This window comes from Anser brachyrhynchus (assembly GCF_964034855.1).
Source record: "Anser brachyrhynchus genome assembly, chromosome: Z".
Taxonomy (NCBI): domain Eukaryota; kingdom Metazoa; phylum Chordata; class Aves; order Anseriformes; family Anatidae; genus Anser; species Anser brachyrhynchus.
Window position 1 is genome coordinate 78,007,080 of NC_137697.1, and position 22,588 is coordinate 78,029,667.

Genomic DNA, 22,588 nt, shown 5'->3' on the forward strand with positions numbered 1-22,588 from the left:
ATGTCGGCAATATTAAAGTTTTCTTTAATTATGAATTTGGTAGGTAATCGGGAACTTAAAATAATTGTGACTCAGAAAACCATGGGAAAAGAATTCTGATGGATCTGAAAAAGCAAATGTTTCAGAATATTCATACCTATTCCTAATATAGTATATTAATGAAAGAAATGAAAGCAAGAAAAGCATTGTTTTGGTCTGATAGAGGGATTCTGTGCTTAATCCAAGTTATTCTGTACAGTTATTTGCTATTATGTTGTGTAGTTGGGAAAAAAAAAAAATCTGTTATTTATAAGTCCTTCTTACCTATTTGAACTAGTTTCAGAGTCCTCTCTCCAACATATTGTAGAAATGTTCCCAATGATTATTAACATTACAAAATGAAACATCCAGAAGTTAGGTATGTAGGATATTTCTGCTTTTTAAAATCCTGATCGTTATGCAGGATATTTTCCACTTCCCAGTTTAGTTACAAGAACGAACAATACCAGCCAACATGTCCCGCTTCCCATCTTCCCTGCGTGCCCATGTTTCACAAGCCAAAGCACTTCACAAGTGCTCACGTCTTCATCCTCAACCAGTCCAGGCCTTTAGCAAGTTCTTCAGTTTTCTCCACCTTCAGCGTGCCGTTGGGAAATGTCACTTTTACACGTACATGCACCAAGTGCTGCCCTGATGAGCGAACAGTAGTCGGTGGCAGCACAATAGTTGGTAGGAGGAAAACAGAAGGTAAAGCACACTGCGACGTGCAGTCAGGAGTTGTAATGGGATGCAAAGTTGATGCTCAAGCCTAAAAAGCGGCCAAAAAGAAGTTACATGAAGCCAAACTTCAGTTGTATATTTTCTCTGACACATATCCTTTGTTTCACAACACTGCCGTTGCTGGACATGAAGCACAACAGTTTATATGCAGCCTGTTGGTACCTGTAAAGACACTTTTCCTGGGTGTTTATTGATTTCGGAATGGTAACACGTAACACTTAGCAAATAAATTACTAAAGACAGCATACTAAGCACTGGCTTGGACTTTTGCTGTCGTTGTTTTATGAGCAAGGCTTAGCTCACACAGTTTAAGTGTTGCTGTGGCTTTGATGACTATTGAAAGTTTGTTATTGGAAGGTGTTATTGAAAGCTCAGTGCCAGGGCTCCCTTCTTTAAAATACCTAACTCTGGACAGTTCTGAAGCTCTTCCCTGCACCACCTGAGTTGCTCAGTCCCTGCATTCATAAGGGGCAGTTCCACAAACGCCCTGTGCAGTGTTAATATCAGCCCTCTGCCTTGGGCTAGCACATTCAAGGACCATGCTGGGCATCATGCCATGCTCCCTTGTGGTCGAGTGCCTGGTAAAGCCAGAGTCATCTGCAGTTTGGTGTCGTGAAGGCACGGCTTTCGTCGTGCGGCCCGACATTCAGCTTGAGCTGGCTGCAGTAAGACTTTTTTTTTCTTCTTTTTTTAACAGGGAATCCAATTTAGTGACTGAACAGATCAATCTGTGTGAGTAGGCATTTCTTCATGTCTTGTGCCACATGCAGATGTAAATATGAATGACTGTGTGTTTAATCCATTGGTGAAATAATATACCAGTCTAAGTGCCAACCCCAGAGGAACACCATGAAAAACTTCACTTATTATTCCCCACTGAACACTGTTCAAAATCTGTCAGATAGATAACTCGTTTTTTAATCTGTTAAACACAAATAATTCTATACTGTATTAATCATCAAAATGTAATATATAAAGATCCCTACAAGTTCATAAATTTATCATCATATTTACCAGTATATGAAATGATGCTTCTTTAGCAAAACTGATCTAAAAATTACACTTTGCCAAATATTCATCTCTGCTGTCATATTTAGATGAAGATATTACAAATGTACCTAATTTATCAACAAAATGTAAAGATCTGTTTGAAAAAAATAGACTCTAGTTTGCCAGAGTTATTTTAAGTCAGGATATCAATAGAAACTTGTAGCATATTTTAGGTAGCATATTTTCCTAGAAATGCAGAAAAAAAAAAAAAAAAAGATGATACTGAAAAAAAAAAAAAAAAAAGGAGGGGATAATCTAAGGACTATTTAACAGAATTTGTCCTGCAGATGGGCAGGGAGCCTTGTGCAGAACAGATGAAATGGTAAAATGGTAAAGCTGTAGAGCTTCAGTAACACTTTCTGCACAGGCATCTGTGAACCAAGTGTTGGAGAGCATGTTCCGATTTCAGCAAAAAATAAACAGAAATATTAAAAAAAATACCTCTACCTGCCTAATTCTGATGATAATATACACGATAAGGTAAATCAGACTATTTATTGGTTGTTAACAACACCAGGTATTACTAGAGGCTGCTGGCACAAGGCAAGGAAAGAGAAAGAAGTAGAAGCAGTGCAAAACTCAGGTCCGGTTAAGAAAGTATTCTTTCAATACAGGTTTCATTAATCTTTCAGGAGAGCTATCTTATTGAAGCTGGAAAATTGTCATTAATCTTGAACGTAGGAGAAGTGAGAATAAAACAGTGGAAGACCAAACAGTCAGCTTATACAAATTGTTGAGAGTGCTGACACAGGGAAGTTTGCCCATTGTGGCTTGTCACTTGCACACAGCTGAAGTCTGATTAATCTAATTCTTGTCTTACCTAAATGAGCCTGTATACATTTGCTAAATGTCACCGTTTTTCATCAGAATCATGTAAAGAAGGCCTCATTCTTGTTTAGCTGCCAGTACACCTAAATCACTTTGCTCTTGTACTTTAAAATAAGAAGAAGTGGCTCTTAATATAATTATCCATACACCAAATCGTTTGTAACCAATGGTGCTTTTGATAATTCAGGGAAGGCATAGCTAATCTGAAAAATAAAAAACAAACTAATCTAAGGAGATCTATATTTAAAAAGAATAATCATAAAACTGCAGACTAAATAGCTTATCTTGCTGATTTGTTGTTTACCTCACTTGCCAATTTAGTCTTAAAGCATATTTCTCATTAATGCTCCCTCTCTTATTTTCTTCAGAGGATGTTGTGCTATCTACCCCAATACGTGCATGTCTGTTGAAATTTTTCTCTGAGAACAAATACGATCTGGCAGTTTGAGGTGGTCATCCAAGCATCACTTTTAGCTTTTCAAAGCACCCCCTCTCTGTGTGGGGGACATGCTATCTGTAATGGCTCTTGAACTACTGAAGATTGAACTTCATATGGATACCATGTGGACTGATGATAACATATCTTCTCTATCAACCCCTTCTGACTTCAGGAGTGTTCATAGAACATGAAGAATTACTTGTTCCCTGATGGGCCTTTGCAAACTCCACACAAAAAAATCAGGGAGGGAACTGATAAGATTGAACAACGGGTACAGCTATCAAAGGCTCTAGTGTAGCTATATTTTTAGGGACATCACCAGCGTGATTAAATAAATGTTTGTTTGTTTTTATTTTTTTATTTTTTTATTTTTTGATAAATCCATAAAAATCCTTTCAAATGCATGTTGCGCCACATTTATACCAGGTTTATGACACGTTTTATTTGATATGGTATTACCATCTCACTTGTCTATACCGAGTGCTAGCCATCAGTCCGATGTCAGGCTGCTGGGCTGCTGGAGGGTGCTGTCCCAGCCTGCTGAAGGGGAAAAAATGAAACCACCTGCTTTGCAAGACAGGCTACAAACAGGCAAAAGGGGTGCCATTTCAAACGTTTCCCTTTTATAAATCGAAATACAGTTTTTGTGTTTTCCTTAGACTGTGCAGATCTGGAAAACACCAGATGACTATGAACACATTGGGTTTCTAGCAGATGCCAGACCCAAGGAAAAACTCTCAGGTCTCTCCAGGTTTCTGTATAACAGCACAGGGAGAGCAAGGTTCCTCCAGACTGGAACGAAGCCACAAGGGAAACCAAAAGGGAACTGTCTGCAGCTGGCATGAAGAACTGATGCGTCCCTCCTGGCAGCCAAGTGGGATGTATGAGGTCACAGCACACTTTAATCCCGTCTGCTTACTCAGAGTTAGAGAGATGGAATTATCCCTGGTTTCCATGTATTTCCCCAAAGTGGATGCCTATGTGGAAGACTCGTTTCAGAAAGCAGAACGAGTATTACACATATCTTTCAAAACTGTTCACTCTCCCAGAAGCCTCTACAAGCCAGAGCACCTTCTCAAGGGGAGGAAACGTTTGTTCTCTTTTCTCCCGCAGGAGTGCACATGAGGACTAGACCGATGTCTCTGCAATATCCATGTGAAAAGCAAACAAGAACTTACCGGTTTTAGTTAGATCTCTTCCTGTTCCCCTCCAGGAGCATCACCCTCGAGGCTGCAGGCTGTCTCCCGCCCCTGCTGTCTCCCACACCAGTGGCCCTGGACCAACTTCTGCAGCAAGCTGACAGAGGGTCGGTCATTGCTCTAGTTAGCCAGGTCTCTCCCATCTGGATAGCCTCACGTTGGCCACATCATACTGCTAGGAAGTGTGCAGTGTGCATTTGAGGCCACTGAGGCCTCTCCAGCTTGGGAAGTGCAATGCCCACTAGAGCCAAGCCAAGGAGTTGCACACAGGGTCTGCTTCAAGTTATCCAAGCTGCGGTTGTCATCAGCATGGCTCCAAACCTCTGTAGCTGCCCTCCGGCAGCCTGACAGCCGCTGGCCTTTGCAGAGGACATCTTCTCTACACCAACTTTTGCAAAGCTTTCAGGGCCTTAGCAAACATCCCACTGGGCGCCTGCTTCCTGCCTCTGCTAGGGCAGTCAGATTTTTATTGACCGGGAAGATGGCCCAGAAAAAGCCTTTACAGTCTGTGAGAAATTTTAAGACTTTCATCCATCCATATGGAGGATTGGTCTTCATTTCTGAAGTGCTGTCACATTCGACTGCCTTTCCCATCCATGTTCCTTGTGACAGGCGGGACGTCTGGAAGATGCCACCTGCTCGTCTGCATGACCCCATGTCGGGATGTTGGATGTGGGGCTCAGTGGGAGGATGCTCTCAGATCTGCTCTGAACCTGAACCTTGCAGGTTTTTAAGCCTTCTCCTTCCACCGTTCAAAAGACACTTGCTTCTGAACACCTCATATGCTGTCTACAGAAGTTTTGCAAGGCCTTTAGTGGTGCTGTCACCTGCTAAATCCACGTTACTCGGATTTCTATTTAAAGTTCCAGCCAGGAGTGCCAAGAGCACTCCTACCTGCCCACCTTCAGTTTAGCTTCATTCCCTGGCTTAACAAACCGATTTGCGTTAATTTTATTTTATTTTTTCCCCTCATTTAACAACAGTGTATATTATATGAAGTCCACACACACACTTGATGTCTCTAGCTCTTCATTCCATGGCTAAACGTCTATCTGTGGTGGAAGGGTGAACAGGGCTGAAATTAAAAGACAAATTGTCAAATGTTTTTCAATACGGACTGTAGGAATGAGAAATGATTTTTAAAGCACATTATTTGGAAATAATATGAGAATTTGCATATATTTTTCACCACAGAATTTCGTTACTCGGTGAGAGAATTTGAGATGCATGGACTTTCCCTGTTACATGAGTGCACAATGCCAGGGGAATGTGTACTGTTCAGCACTGAGCTGAATGTGCGCTCTGTAGGGGTGTGTGCAAATGAATGAAAACAAAATATCAGCGTAGGAACTGGTATTTCTAAAAGCTAGGAACTTGTCAAATAGCTACAGCGGAGTCTGTCACATTTCCCCAACTGTGTACTGAAAGCAAAAAGAGGGTTTAATACTGAGGCCGAGAAGGAGAAAACACACGAAATTCAGAATTAGGGCTGAGAGTTTGTCCTTCCTGGGCACTGTTGCCATTTTCATTTTTAAAGTAGGTCATTTAAATTAGCGCTCACAAAAACAATGAGCTAATGCACCAGCTGGAGACAGGGCAGCAGGGCAGACATTATATAAGCCCCTTCACAGAAAGGTAAGCGTGCACCTAATGGCTCCTTTGTTATAACCCTGATCTTCTAATCTCAGCTACTGTCAGCTGTGCCGAGCATCTGCAGCTCCAGAGACTGCACACATCAAGCTCCCAGCTCTCTGTATCCTCAATAATATGTGAGCCCAATTTCCTACCAGTGACAGGTTGGTGCAAACTCCCTGCGTGACTCCAGATCCTCTCTTCACCTCTCCCTTTGCTTTGTCACAACTTAAATCAAAAGGTAAACAGAAGCCCTGGCTTTAAACTTCCTGGCATTTGACAGTTCTGGCATCAAGTGTAAGTGTCAACTACTTCAAAAATTCATTTCTTTTTAAAATGCCACTGTTTGTTCTGCAGAGTGTCTGGTCAAAGTGCAGCTTCTGCATTGTGCTGCAGAGAAAAAGGCCAAGCTGTAAAAATCATAGGACTGTATTTAATTGTAAACCTCAGGACTTAACCAAGAGCAGCAAAGTGCACAATGAAAACTAGTTCTCCACCATTAAGAATTCCTTAGAGCATCTTCTTCCAACCCATACTTTGCTGCAGTTACCTACTTTAAACACAACTCTTCACAAACTACAGGTTTTCTGCTTTTGTATGGTTTCTGTCAATTTATTTTCCAAAGTCAAATGCCCAATGTGATTTGATTTTGAAGTCATACAGAGGTACAAATCTAACTGGAATGGAGCAAGACTGTAAACGCAGACATTTCAGAATCAAGTAGCACACAGTAAGATGCATATATATATAAATATATATAATACAGAGTGGTTATGCAACTCCCAGAGGAGATTTGCTTCCTTTAAATGTGGATTTTCTTATCTCATATTCTTCATTTCCAGACTGACTTTCATAGGAAACAATTTCAAAACATTTCACAACCCACTGACGCCCACCACAACAGTAAAAACACACTGAGCAGCAGGAAGAAGAGGCTAGATTGGAGCATTGAAACAAAAAAAATCCTGCTACAGACAGCGGGGTCACTGTGGGAAGAGTGTGTGGCCTGATCCTCCTAAGTCCCCTGTCCTTCAGCTCTCGTGCCGTACAGGCAGGACCTTGTTCCTGTTGAGTTTCCACCCAGGATCTGCCACATGTCACAGTCAACAGCACCACTGACTTTAATTGCTTTTGCATTTCAGAGAGGTCTAAGGGCTCTGAAAAGACCAGCCTGTGACCACCAGCCCACAGACTCCAAAGAGCTCACAGCCAACTGGAAGGCCGGGCCGAACTCTGCTGTGGTGTGGGGAGCGGAGAGAGTCTGGATGCAGGGTACCAAGAAGAGGGAGGTGAAGTTTTGTGAACATATTGCCTAGGAATTAGGTCTAAGAGGATGAAAAAGACAAAGAGAATTTCTGGGTGGGAAAAGAAAGGAGAAGCCTACCAAGAACAACAAGCAAAATGACGAGAAGCAGCAGGAGAACACGAGTGGCAGTCCCCAGTAAGGTGTAAAGGGTACTATCAGAAGTGCCAGGAAATCAAGGAGAAGAGGTAAGGTGCAGTAGCCTTGAGTTTGGCTGTCTCGAGACTGTTGGCCAGGGTCTCTAGGAAGATGGGAAGGAGTGGGCCTTGGCACCAGCAGGCATGGGACCAACTCCACAGCATGCAGTCAGCAACATCTGACCTTAAGAAGAGACTAAAAACCATGTGGTAGCTGGAAAGGAAGCTGTGGATGTAACCACAGCTTTGGGATGTGGAGCTCTTAAGGGTGCCAGGGGGAATGCCATGGCTGTGTTGTGAAGGGAAGGACAGCAGGAAGGCTGGTTCCACCGTAATTCTTCTCCCAGCTCTGTCCCAAGATGTCTCCCATTCTTTCCAGAATTGTATGCTGCCACAGCAAATTCCTGTCATTGAACTTTCTTCTAAGCGAGGCACTTATATTTACACACATACTGCAGATGGAGTTCCATCCTTTAAATGAATCCCAGTCTTTAAAGAAATCTGCAAGAATTAAAGTTATACTTCCTAGCCATTTAGTTTACCAGTAATGCTTTTAATAATCCAGGGCCATCCCTACTTCTCCTTCCCCTCCTTCCATACATGCCTGTACAGGGCCTCAGCTGGAAGAACAGAAATGTAGCTGAGAGAAGGAATTGCTTTAGTCTCTAGGCCCATTCCTTCTGATCAAGCCATTATCTTGTGCCCGTGAGCAACGGCTCCTCCCGCTTCGAGTGGGACTGCTTGTCGAGCTTGTTACGTGTCCATCCTGGGGGAAAGGAGAATATTTTTTTGCTTTTGTTACCGTATTTGTTCAGGAGGCAGAGAAAAATCTTCCTTTGTGTCATAACTCAAGCACAGACGCACACCGAGCAGGCTGCCTTAGGGGGTGGAAACATGCAAACGAGAGGAACGTCCAGTGCACCAAGCCATTAATTAACGAGGTCAGTAATACAACATGGTAGGAGCAGAACTGGAACCAGACATCCCTTGAAGGGATCTCCCAGTGCCTCGTTCAGTGGCAGGGGCTCGGCAGTGCAGACCGCATTGGGGCCAGCATCAGGTGTGACGGCTGGAAGCGTCCAGCTGGCAGCGGTGCCCATGCTGCAGGTTAGTTAAATGGCTCTCCTCCCCTCTTCCAGTAGTATCTAGCAATGGTGCCATATGGCATTTATTTGATATTTTCGTTTTCTTTTCAAAGTCCCGATACTTGGGGCAATTGTGATGACGCAGTAGCTGAAGAGGGGATGATGCTGAATTCCAGCTCTTGTTCTCTTCCTCGCAGCTGCTCCGTGCTTATCACTCCCTATTAATTTGATCATGTTTTTGCATAATCATGCAATGTGTCTGCACTTTCTTTGCTACTTTTGACTGGGGATCTTTCTGCATCAGTTGTGGCTCTAAAAGGCTTTTTTTTTTTTTTTTTTTTGACATTCCTAAAAAAGATCATGTGTAATAATGAACAATTATGCAAAGTAAACTTTGTAGGAATGTGTCTTTATGTCAGGGTACAGAAGGTCAGGCAATATCAACTTATTAAATGACTCCAGAAAATATTAATCTGCACTCTTTAATCAAAAAGATATCAATGATCAACATTGTGGCTTTTCCTTTAATCACCTACCGTAATTTAATCAAAAGCTGAGCAAGAAAAGCCATTTTGAGTGTTACCTTTGATTATATTAAAATGAAAAAAAATCTTTATTATTGTATGAATCATAGCTAAGGATTTCAGGCTTTTATATTGTGCAATCTGAAGCATAAAAAAAAAGCTTTTGACATTTAAATTTAATTCAGCACTGAGACTGATGAGAAGAAAAAACATGGCTGCATGTATTTTTTGGTCCCCCTTAGTAAAAAAAAAAAAGTCAATTTCCAACTTTCAGAAATTTGAGTTGGACTCTCAAGATTCAATAGAATTGGAAATTGTCCTGTTCCATGGCTAAATCTGGCATTCCTTGAGCATAAAGTTCTTACTAAGAAAAAGGAAATTATGCTCCAGAAGTACAATGTTTCCTGTGCAATGGGTAGTTAAGTGGATAGTTAAGATTTTTCCCTTCCCTTCCCTTCCCTTCCCTTCATCCTTAATCCTTTCCTTTTTTCCTTTTCTTTTCCTTTCCTTTTTTTTTTTTTTCTTCACAGTGATAGCTCATGGATTTTTAATTTAATTAAGATCTAAAAATCTTAGTTTGTGAGAAACATGCCTTCTCTTGATTGATTACTTTGACACGAAAGGGGTGAAAACCTTCTAATGCCTGTTGCAGCAAAAAGTATCTAACCTCCCAATCAGACGACCAGACCTACACTTGTTCACATCTTCTATGGCTGGCAGCAGCTGTGCTACAATTTTTTTTTATTTTTATTTTACTTTTTTTTTTTCCCTGAGAGAGAGGCTGCTGTCAAGGGATGAGATGTAGTATTCGCAACAAAGACTAAGCCTAGCCAACTGAAGCAGTTCACCATATTTTAAATGTGGAGAAATATGGAGAGATAAAGGCTGTTTAGCGCAGATGAATTACTTTTCTGGTAGGAAGGGAAGGATCTTTTCTTTTCCCACCAAGAGCAGAGGGAGAGCACCACCTGGAGGTTAGCCCTTTTTGAGTGACTCTGGGCCTAAATGCACATCATCCTCTCCCTCAGTCCTTCTGCTTCCCTCTCCACTGATCAGCCAATTGCATGATGCTTTCAACGAGGTGCAAGTGACCGAGTGGAGAGCAGTTTGTTCTTTTAAAGCCTTCACTTTTTCTCGGTTGACATCTAAAGATCGCATTTTATTTGGGAGTAGTTGAATTTCTCCTTTAAGTGTCAGAAGATACATTCCTTTTATGCTGTACTCTAATTAGGCACAAAGCAATGGAAATCCAGTGCTTCACACTGAAAAACACCTATAATTGCAACTGTGTATGTCTTAAAAATCTTTGGTTGTTCACCTCTGCGAGATTTCAGAAAAATTCCAAAGGAAGAGGTAGTTACTGAAAATTTGCAATTTAGGTGGGGGTGGGAGATTAGCAGCTTTAATAGAAGCAGCTGCACAGCAATCTGGAAATTAGCCCAGTTGGGAGGAAAAAGTTTGTCCTCAAAAGAGAAGCAGGCTCAGAAATGTAAAGAAGCCTGCGTCTGGCTGCCAGCACAACTCCTGCAGCTGAGCACGGAAAGGAGGCGTAGGTGGAGCGCGCCCTTCTCCTGCAGGTAGGGACCTCTTGCTGCTGGGGAGCGAGCTGCGAACGTCTCAACATGCTTTGAGCGGCTGGTGCGTGGTCTAATGCTGACTAGAGAATAAATTTTTCCTTTCCTTTGTTGCTTCGTACTCCTGGGCTACCCTGGAATGAAATACGTTAGTGCATTGCCGTCAGGTCCAACGGCTCTTCCTCTTGATGCTAAAGCACATATTAGCATGTATGTGGCCTTCTTAATGAATTTCTCAGTGTCCCGCTATTGTTTTAATGGCATCTTCCAACTGTACTCTGAGGTAGCAACAGAAATGGAACTAGAACCTCAGACAAATAGTCTCCAGTGGACACCAAGTGTTCTGACACCTGCTTGAAGTGTGGACCCAAATGAAGCTGTTAAACTTTCCCTCCCTAGAGCAGAAAGAATTTCAAGATAATGAAAGACATTGTTCAACCCTGATTGTTTACACACGGACAAGTTATTTAGGAATAATACCAGACAAATTAGAGGGTTATAAGTTAGAAGGTTACCACACAAGGTTAGAAGTTGACTTTAGAGACAAACTGGAAATTGAAGATACATTGAAATATTTACAGTATAAGGCAGGATCAAATCTCTGAAGAGGCCTCTCCCACAGAGACAAAAATATTGAAAAGGGGCTCAGACAAATTAAATTATTTTAACACATAGTTTTATAATATTCTATTTTGGCAAGGAGAAACCTCAGTTAATGAAAGTGTGTTCTGAGTCAGTCCTACTTCTGTGCATTGCATTTCCAGTGAGATCAGCTTTAAAACGTTGAGGCATTAACAGAAGCTTCAACCAGTTTCAACAAACTTACGGCCTCCTGCCCCTGCCCTTCACTTACATATTTTTGAGCTTAAAACACTGAAAACCTGCACAAAGAAATACAGTGCTTTCATTCACTTGTCCTTCACACCAATCATGGAAAATGATACTGTAGGACTTCAGAAAAAGATGCTTCCTACTATTAGTACAGAGATGCTTAAAACTGTGTTTAATGCAGTAATTGTGTATAAGTCAAGACATTACCACCAAAGAGGACACTTGAAATTGAGTACAGAGTAAACTAAACAAAACAAAACAAAACAAAAAAAAACAAAAAAGGAGATTGCACACAGAATGAAGGGTAATATTAAGAAAATACAAGGCTTGCAATGTATCAAAGAACTTTGCAGAAGTGACAACTGGCAACAAATATTCTCACTTTGTCAAGTAGATTTTTTTTTTGCTTGTTTGTTTGTTTAGTTTTTTAACAAAAAAGGCTCATCAGTGAATCTTTCTTCATCAATAGTATGCTGCTCTTTGGGCAACATATAATGAAAAGGTGGTTAAGTAAGCTTCGCAAATTAATTCATTAAAAATCATGATGTAACAAGAGCATATTTAGGCCTAAGACTTCCTACAGAACAGTTACTTGAGTGGCATTCTTTCGAACATACAAATAACAAGATCAAAATAACTGCTATATCAGAAACTGGCCATCAACATTTCTGTAAAATAAACAAAGTCAGAATGATCTTTCATGAGCAATGCAGCTAACGTAGAATTCTTTAGAGAAATATATATACATTTGCTTGCAAAGTATTTCTAAATAGTCTTTTCAAAAAGTATTGTTAGAGTAGTGCAATATAACTTTATCAGCAATTGCAACCAATGAGAGGTAACCCACAGAGAACAACAGGAAGAACTCCTCTCGAGGATGGAGTTCTGCAGCTCTCACCTGGGCAAAAATCCCCTTTAAAGTCACTGGGAGCTACGGCTAAGAGCTGTGCACAGGTAGTCCCCTAGGAATGAATTCTCTGCTCATTACGTGGGGACCTGAGCGTGAAAAGTCTACAAGCAGGTATCAGAATATATCCCCAAGCACTCGTTATGAAGTGGCCACTAAAACCTCTGAAATGTAAACCTTCCTACTCTAAGTTTTGTTCAATTTATAAAATAACGCAGTTTCCATGCAGTAGGGCACAGTTGTTATCAGAAGAACTGACTACATTATTAGCTAAGGAAATAAAACTGGTATATCAGTTTAACCACAACTGCATTTTTTCCTCTACACTACATTTCACATTGGTAACAGGTAATGTGTTATATCATAAAGCATATAAGTATGACCTTGTGATTTGAAAGCAAAAACATTTTCTGCAAGATTTCTCTATTAAAATAGTTATGTGCACAAAAGGTGTTCATAGCATGACACCCAAAGCGATATGGAGTTAGTCTGATAGTATTTCCATTACAGCAGAACTATGGACTTAATTCACTAAACTATGTAGTACAAATGAAGATCACCGGTACATATAAAAAAAATCAGATAGGCAATCAATTACAAACCTGGCAGTATTTTGAGAGAGACAGAGATTTTTAGGTCTTATAGTGGAATGATAAAAATGGCAGGAAGTTCTTTTGCGAGCTCCAGAAAGACATCTGCATTTGGTGTTTCTCTTTAGCTTATGAGCAGCCCTACTGCACAGGAATACGTTGCACCAGCAGTTAACACCACAGTCTAGAGTTCAAAAAATTTGCTAAAACTTAAGTGCAGTAGGTTTCACTACTTTGTATTTCTGCTGAGATGTATAAAACATAGAAAATTGTAATGGTGACTTACTGGATAAAAATATTAAGGTTCACAAATAAAATTTTACAGAATTTTTCAGTCAGATTTAAATTTACACCTTTTGTAGATTTAATTGTCATGATTTGAATATTTGAGATATCTCTGACCATTGAGTAGCAGTGCGTGTTTACCATTCTACTTTGATTTCTTTAACTTGTTACACTATTTCTAACAAGCCTTTCAATCAGCAAAAGCCCTACTCGAAACCTTCATCAAATGTGTCTTTACAGTGCTAAGTATATATTCAGTGAGAAATGCCTTTATACAGTATTTACAAATTCTCCCCATTAGATAAAAAGGCAAAATAAATAAAAAGCTTAGAGAAAGGAAATGCTGCTTAGGCTGTAGGCTTCTCCTTTTATCTTCCCCCAGCAGATGCTAGTTTCTTCAATACATGAAGCTGGCTAGCCAGGATTGTTTTTCTTCCTCTTGCTTGGGCTGTGACTGGGATCTTGTTTCAGTTCATGATATTGCACCTGTTTAAACACAATGTTCAGAAACTGGTCAGGTGGCCACCGGCAAGAAAAAGCAAGAATGAAAGATTTCTGTTGTTTTTTTTTTTTCTGTTTGTTTGTTTTTTTTCAAGGCAAAAGAAAACAAAAAATGAAAACTATCCCCCTGCAATCTATATGGCTTCTACAGCTGTGAATCAACAACAACAGAATGACGGACCTAAAGTAAGAAGAAAAAATACCATTAGGAAAATCCTGCCAGGAGATAAAACACTGTACTGACGTAATCTTTAAGAAGGTTACCTTTTTTTTTTTTTTTTACCCCTGTGAGATGTAACAGAAAATAAAGAGAATCACCTTTTAATGTTTTGGATGAATATTCTTTGCAATATTTTTCCTAAAAACATACTTATTTTCAAAGGCCTACCACAGAGGGGGCCAGATTCAGACTGGACATGTGCACATGTACCTCCTATTCAAGCCAGCTCTGAACTGACATTGTTACCTAGAAATATGGAAAGCATATAATCTTCATGATACTGGAGATGATTTATGTGCCCAACATATCTTAATGCTTGCACCTTCACAAGGGGTTGTGTACTGCACTATAAAACCTTATAATTCATAACTAGCTCACTTTTAAAGAATTTTATGGTCACAGTTGAATTGTAGCCAAAAATTTTCACTTTAGAAAAAGCAGGCTGTGAAGTACTTGGGACACTGAGCAAAGCTGCCTGCTGGTGACTCTGCCCATGTGCCGCTCCTCCATCATTTGACCCTTCTTTTGCCTCTCTGCATTTCCTAGTGGCCTCAGGGAGCAACATTTCCAACAACAAAAAAAACTTGCAGTGCCTCACCCCAATGAGATTCACATTACACAGCCTGGACGCTGCCTAACACAAGCTCTAGCACCTACTACCATCTCCCAAATACTTGTCTTTTTATTGATTTCCCATTAAGTATAACTGAGGTAGTAATTAACTCCTCACTGGACAAAGTACCACAGACTCCTTAAGGTTCACGGACTATCCCCAGCTTAAGTTTCAATTTATTTTTGTGCCAAAGAAAGTGAAGGTCAAATCAGAACAATCAGCTTAAAAAAATAAAAATAAAAATAATAATAATAATAAAAAAAAAAGAAAATGATAATGCCATATGTTAAATTAACAACTGTATGGACACCTTAAAAATATACACACCACTTGCACATCTGAAGGAACTCTGGACAGGAAGTCAAGCAGCTCGTTGTTATCAATTGCATATGGACTTCGAAGCTTCTTCGTAAATTTATTGATGCCTGCAAAAGTGAGCATTCAAGTGTTACTTTCACCATTTTTTAAAAACAGTGTATATGTTTAATGACAAAGTACTGAGAAAGACCTTAGGATCAATTTCAAAGTCTGACAGTAGCATTAACTAATTAATGCATGAACCATAAAGCTTTAAAAGCCATTATCTGCTGCTGTGGTTCCCTGTGATTCAAGGTAAAGTGACATACTTAATTCCTCTAATACTGTCTTTAAAACAAATTTGACTGAGAACTCCCCTTACAACAGAAACCATGGTTATTACGCAGAAGATGGAAGAATGAGAGGAAAAATGTGTACCCTATCTCTGTGGTGATAGGACAAGTAACAGAGGGCTTTCTAGCAGGATAGAAGACTGAGGCTAGACGCAAGGAATAACTTTCTAATGCTATGGATGGTGAATCAGATGGGAAGCAGTTCACCAGGTGAAGGCTTAAGGAAGAGATTTCACAAGCCTCTGTCTGAAAATGACAGATAGAGATGATCCAATGGCACATCCAATGGACACAATGGTTCTTCCAGACCTCAGAGCCTTACAATGCCGATTGACAATTAGCGTTCAAAGGCACCAAGAAAATCCTCCCCAAACTAAGCTAAAAGCAGGCTTTTAACTTAAACTTGTTTACATACCATGGCATACCAGCTCGGATTCATGCACTTTTCATGTAAGAATCTTGTGTGTGGGCTCTGGGAGCACACACCTAAATCACGGCCAGGAATGGTACAAACTGCACAGATTCTCGTTTGAGCAGCAGAAAGCTGGGACAGCATTTGAAAATGTGCTGCTCTGTGTAATTTATGAAGGCTATCAGAGATAAGATAATCCCGTTTATCTTCCAAGAAGTCTTTGGTGCCTAGGCCTTTCAGAAAGCTTTAGCAAGGACATTAAACCTCAGGACACGGTGCACTAGCAGCAGGCTTGGTAACAGCCAGGGGCGCCCACTGAATGAATTCTCAGCAATTTGGTGAAGACAGGAGATCACCAAAATCCTTTTACCACTAGATTAAACAATAAGTGTTGTTAAATAATATGTGGGATTCAGAGACGTTTGTTACAGAAGATCCTTTCCATCAGCAAATTACTGAGACGTTCGAGGTCTACCCCACTGTCTGTTGCACGTGGCCACTAGACCACCCACTGGTGAATTCTGGACTTGGTTTGGCCTTGCCTTATCACTTGTTACTCATACTGAAAAGAGCCAGCCTCCCTGTGAAAGCAAATGCATGAATAAATCACAGTCAGGGCTTGAGAAAAGTGAAGAGCAGAACAGATGAGCCAGGATGCTACAGGAGAAGTAAAATACAACAAGGGGATTAGATCTTCTTTTCTAAAAGCTTGAAATTTTTCAGTTTGAAGTTATTTTCTTTATATTCTCTCATATAAACAGCTGTAGCAGCTGCCAGGACCGTGCACTGCTATGAATGGGATCAGAGCGCAGAGGTGGTTCCTGCCCCATTGTAGCTAATGCAGCACAAGTTCGCGGACCAACTGTCTGCCGAGGGAGAAACACAGATAGGAGGCAAAGAACTGAGGATTTCTCACCAGGGCAGGCCAAAACGGGCAGCCCCTGTGGATGCACAGAAGAAAGACAACTGTACATAAGCCCAGCCACGGTATGGAGGAATTTTCATTAAAAGAACAAAACAAAAGAAAACACACACACCTCCCCAAAGAATGAAATGGGCAGATGCCACCACAGAGTGGCCCAGTTTCCTGTGGGAAGTCAAACCACAGCGGTCGTTCCTTTTAAGTGCAGGATATACGCATGGGATGAAGAAGCATATATACACAGGGGAGGCTAGAAACACAAAATAATGGAGAAAACAGGCATTTGTTTGGAATGAGACCTTTTTGAAAGGAGAGCTGCTCCCTTCATGCAGCATGACATGGCTCTGCACTAGCACATTACATCCCCAAGGAGGTCTGGGTTGCTGGAACAACAGCTATGCAGTACCTCTCCTGTCTCCCAGCATGATGCAAGGGAAATAGGTACCTAATGAAGGTATCTCCACACATATGCTGAACAAGAAGTTGCCTAAACTGAAATGAATATGAAAAACGTGAAGCCGTAACCCCTAATGAGCCAAAGGTGCTTGAAGTTGTATGACTAGGTAACTTGTGAGAGGTGGAAATGAAAGAGAAAGAGGGAAAGAGAGCAAGGTGCATCTAAAACAGTGATTACGCTATTCATCCATGGTTTGGGAGGCATGGAGTCGAGTTTGGAAGTCAAGGCTCTGCCTTACCTGAGACAGAGACATGAACTTACATTTGTGGGTAAGTGTAGTACCTCCCAAGGTATTGCCAGGGATAGGTGTCAGTGTAGCCTTTCAGACAACAGTGCAGACTTAATACTTTTGTGGGTCTTGGAGAGGTATTTTAAGCTTAATTTCTTGCATGAAATCAAGGGAATGTATGAAATTGAGTGTACAAGATCTGTCCAAGAAACTGCCGAACAAGGACATAGACCAAGTTCTTTAAACAAAAGACCTACCATCTTGTCTGTGCAAGAAACCATGCAATTTGGGGAATAAACGAGGAGCTTGGGTTGCACCCAAGTGATGCTGGGTTTGTGGGGAATTAATGAAATTCTGAGGCAATTCTTAACACTAAGCCCATTTACTCGCTTCTTTCAGTTCCGTATTTTGTTTTGTTCACATCTTCATTATCGATCCTTCTCAATTTTATATATTCTGATGCACTCATTTGTAAAGACTGTATGAATAGTAACAATTCTAACTGATATAAGCATAATCTTCAAAATCAGTACAATGATTTTATGTTGTGTCCTGAATATTCAAAAGTTTTTTGTTTGTTTGTTTTTTTGTTTTTTACAAAGGCATGATTATTTTCCTCAGAAAGGATTTAACTCTTCACAGGTTTACATGACTGAGTAAGGATACAGCTGCTGGTGATGTAAGATGTACAAAAAATGAACAAATGCAGACTTAGCATTATTTACAACAGACGAGGTAATGGTACTGTTTAAAATCAGTATAAAGAATAAATATAAGGACAAGTAATGAGAGCTTGGCTCAACCACAGTGCCCCTCCCTTCACCTGAGTCCCCTGCCCCAGCCCCTGAGTTTCTGTTCATTATCAACTGGCCAGATAGCACATGCACCTTTCTGTCAGACTAAAGGTGACCCTTTAAACAGGTTTCTTGTTGCTACGTTTACATACACTTTCACAAGATAAAGTACTGCAGTAAAAAAGGCATACTGTCCTAAATGCACTATATAGATTGAAATGCCTCTGTTTGTGTATAAGTGGTGAAAATAAATCAGAGTAATATCTAGACAAAGCTACACTTTGATATATGAAGAATCCTCGTGGCTACATGTTTATAGTATGATGAAGTCTAGAATGCCAGTCAAGAAAAATGCATTTTGCAGGTGGGCCTAAATCTTTACGCAGTTGTGATTTTTAACTAACCTGTCTGTTTCCATCATGGAGCAGCTTCATGATCATAAATACAGAAAAGTACTGACAATATAATTCATCCCTTAAAAAACATTTTTTTTCTAAGTGGCGCAGACAGTTAAAAAAAACGCTTTACTTACCCCAGACAAGGACAATGTATCTCAGTGGAATGAAATACAGGATGATTGTGAACACACAGAGGGCAACTATTGCCAGCCAGCTCAAGAATGGAACAGTCCAGTTGAATGTGCTAAGTGAAAAATTAATAAAAGTCAGAGCATTGGTCACCCAGCAGAGTCAATAAAAGGACAAATAGTGGGCAGGAAGGGGGAGGAGTGCCAGTTTCCATCAATGACAATGAACTGAAACTACAAATGAAGGCATGGGCGCTGGACACCAGGGAGAGCAGGGTTTGGACCTGGATGCCCCATCCCTGGAGGTGTACGAGGCCAAGCTGGACGGGGCCCTGGCAAACCTGATCTAGTGTGTGGCCTCCCTGCCTATGGCAGGGGGTTGGAGTTACATGACCTTTAAGGTCCCTTCCAACCCCAGCCAGTCTATGATGCTATGAAAATAAAAGGAGGTCCTGGTGTCACCCACTTCCCCACTGGATGGCACCTCTCCCTGGCCCAGCTGCACCCATCTTCCAGAGGAATCACTACTCGGCTTTATGAAAATTTCAGTCCCTGCCCCCAGTTTCAGCTTTGGACAAAACAAATATTTTCTGTCTCTGCAAATTTACTGGTGCAGGCAGCACAGATCCTCATCTTCCACGCATTTTTCCCTGACCAGAATAGGCGTAGGTAAAGTGTTAGGGAAAAGGAGGGGACAGAGCAATTGGTCCTAAAACCTGGGATAATACAACAGCAGGGGACGAAGGAAAGACAAAAACACCTACTCTGAGTGGGAAAATGAGGAAGGAGAAAAAGGAAGGAAGGTAAAAAAGTAAATACGAGGGAGTGGCATAAGATAAAGTACATTACAGGAAAAGCTAAAGAAAAAAGCTTGATCGTTCCAGATAAAATCAAATCAAATGCGTATTTTTTACAAATAAAGGAAGAAGACTTCTGGGATCCCATCAGAGTTTCAGGGCACTTTACAAAAAAGCCCCATATTAAAAGTGTCCTTAATAAGAGTCCAAAACTCTATGGTGTGATAAAAAACTGCTGATCACCTCATTTTACAGAGGCTGAGGTATGGACAGGGAGGAGGTGAAAGCTAATGAGTCTTGAAACAGCCATGCTGTGGCCCTCCAACCTCTGCAAGCAAGGAAGAGAGAAAGGCCAGATGGCCAATTAATACGTGCCCCACGGGATCACCAGTGAAAGGGAGCTGGGCTAAGTGGGATCATTTCTTGAAGGCACCACCATGTCAAAGGTGTAGCACGACATTTATCCAGAAGAAAAATGTGGCTTTGGCTCTAAGTAGCTTGATGATACTCTTTAAAGTATTACCACTAACTATATGCCCAATCAGTGTGATTACATTATTTTGGCTTCTCTGGCTGAATAATTGCAATTATCTGAATTGCTAGCCATATTTTTCATAATGAGCTCTGGCTTCCTGTGTTTATTTGTCTTCTTTTCTCCCTGGCAATTTTGACATGTCTCCAGAGTGAACATTATGTAGTGTCACTTGGTGTAGGATCACTCCCTTTCTCCTCAGGGGACACCTGCTCTTTTCCCCTCTTCTGCATGCATTTGGGATGAACAGAAGGTTGAGGGTCTGCTCATGTTCCTGTGACTCGGCTTTGTGCAATGGATCACAGACACACCATGTGTGGGAACACTGGCTCCTCACTTAGCAAACCTCCTTATGTGCTGTGTTAGCACAGCATTCAGTACAGGTTTCCCATTATAGTTTTAGGAACAAATTACAAAGATTTATAGGAAGATTCGGTCTCACTCTGCTTAGAAAATTCTGTTCCTCTCATCTGGTATATAATAGAACAAGCCACACTTCCAAAGTGCATGATTCAAGAAACTTAATCATCAAGGCAACTTCCCTAAGCAGCCTTTTGATAAAAGACTTCTTTCACAGAGGCTCATTTTACTTGTCTGGAAAACTTGTGCAATATAATGTGCTTACATCTGCCTCTGCTGCTGTGAATGCGGCCTGTTTGGAAGTGTCCCCATGGGAATGCTTCCCAGGTTTTCCCATTAGAGCTTTTGCTCTTAAACACATCAGTGGCAACCTTCTCTTCGTCCTGATTCTGATATGTTTGCCATTGCTGATAGATTAAAAAAAGCACGCAGAACACGAGGAGAGATGACTCTTATGTTCCCTGCAGGCTGACCTCCACCCCATGTATCAATTTTCTAAAATCCTCTTAAAACACACATTATTTATTTTGGGGCCATATCCTTTTGCACGAGCTGTGGTCTCATAATTGGGAACACCAAGGCACGGCACGTTACACGGAGCAGTGGAAAAAAAAAGGAAGAAAAAAAAAAAAAAAAAAGGTTGCCTTGTGCTCATAGAGCATACCCTAAACAAGCAGGAACACACAGCTTTCTTTCCGTTAAGATGTGCTGAGCGCATCGGCAGAAACTTTACAGCAAAGTCTCCTGTGAAGGTTTTCTAACTCTGTACGACTTGCAGGTCACCTTTCTGCATACCCTTCCTGCCCACAGTGGAAAGGAGGTTGTGAATGCTCTGCTCCCAACTTTTCATCTTGCAAGGCTTTGCTCTCAGCTTTTGGAGGGCAGAAAGCCAAGTCAATTCTGTCCCTGCTTCTCAGCTGACAGCATTTCTGGAACCCTTCTGATCTCAAATAAAAATCCTTAGACTGCTGCTCAGTGACCATGCCAAAAATACACCAAACTTCCTGTCATAAATCTCAAAACCTCTCTTGCTTAAGGTCTAAATTTGTTGGCAATTCTTACATATCATGTATAAATTGTTATAAATTACATATAATCCAGGAGGAAAGGTTTTGCTAACTTACATAAATAGAACACTTCCCGCAACTGAACATACATATGTCCTTAAATTCTGATACCCTGATTCAGCTCTGCTTATTTCCTTTCTCAAAACTGCATTTTTATTAGTACTTTTAAGTAACTACTGTTAGGATTTACAGTAAGATTCTCTTTCTGTTTCACTTCAGTGCCTTACTTCTGATTTTTTTTTTCACAATTAATACATTTCTAAATTCCAAAATTAACATGACTGGATTGTTATTAACTCAGGGCTGCCACAGAACAAAGTAAATTAAGATGAGTTTTAACAACAGATTGGCCAAAACTGGAATCTCCCACAAAAAAAATAAAAATAAAAATAAAATTAAAAAAATAAAAGGGGACAGGGTAAGGGGTCTAAGACTTTGCTCCTCAGCTTGGATGAAATATGAACAGTACTAGACAGCAATACAGCACCCACAACAGCACTTACTTCTTTATCCTTTCTCCAAAGGAAGCCACTTCATCAAGGACGTTCTGGACACTAACACACACCTCCTGGATGGCATACAGTTTATTCATAAATCCTTTTTTTTCACTGTCCTAAAAAAAAAAAAAGTAATTGTATATAAAAAATACCTGGCTGTAAGAAGCATGACATGCATCCATCCATTAAGTTTTAAAAGTGCATGTGTTACAGACTTATCCCTTTGTCCTTTAAACAGTGTATATCAAAAATAGATGTTGTATACATACTTAGCACCACACGGTTTTGTTTGTTGTTGCATCAGTTTCTAAACATGCATTTCAGTAACCCAGGCCTCCAGTTTATAAACGTGTCGAGGGTGCCGACTACCTACGTTGTGCAGCCTCTCACGCAGCAAGAGCCAGGAGGTGGAATAAAGCAGTTTCTCAGGATGCCTGTTATCTCGCGGATGCGTGTGCCAGGTGGATAACAGCTCTGCGCGGAGAACCAGAGGCTTGCACGCCCTGGTCTGAGGCCTGGTTCCCACCACGTGCATGGCAGCGCCAGACAAGCCACGATTGTGCGTCCACGCCGCCTGCCGTTCTGCTTGGACAGCGAGCATGCTTCTCCCTCCCCCTTTTTTTCTGTATTGATATTCCAGTTAGTGAAATGTATGGGAGACAAAGCTCCGACTGCCTTTACCGTACGGTCAGTGCAGTGCATGGCTCAAGAAGCTAATAAAATGGCAGCCACAAACAATGCACGAAAGGTGCAGGAGAGGCTTCGTCTAAGAAGCCATTTGATTATCTCCTTACTTATTCGGTTTTCAACATGCTATCAGATTTAAAGCCATCAATTTACAGAAATATAAAAGCCTAACCATAATTTC

General features: G+C 40.9%; 1 protein-coding gene across 2 annotated transcripts in view; it reads right to left on the bottom strand.

Annotated features, from left to right (window-relative positions):
* Positions 1–11,510: 11,510 nt before the first annotated feature.
* The window catches only part of MCTP1 (multiple C2 and transmembrane domain containing 1), a gene marked incomplete at its 3' end in the record, with an annotated part of 270,851 nt that continues 259,773 nt past the window's right edge, over positions 11,511–22,588 (bottom strand). For both annotated transcript variants that reach the window (XM_080572689.1, XM_080572690.1), the window contains exons 18-21: positions 21,727–21,836; positions 18,474–18,583; positions 14,805–14,902; positions 11,511–13,629 (exon numbers count right to left, since the gene is read on the bottom strand). In XM_080572689.1, the coding sequence (XP_080428815.1) occupies positions 13,558–13,629; positions 14,805–14,902; positions 18,474–18,583; positions 21,727–21,836 (390 nt within the window). The remainder of the gene's footprint in view (positions 13,630–14,804; positions 14,903–18,473; positions 18,584–21,726; positions 21,837–22,588) is intronic.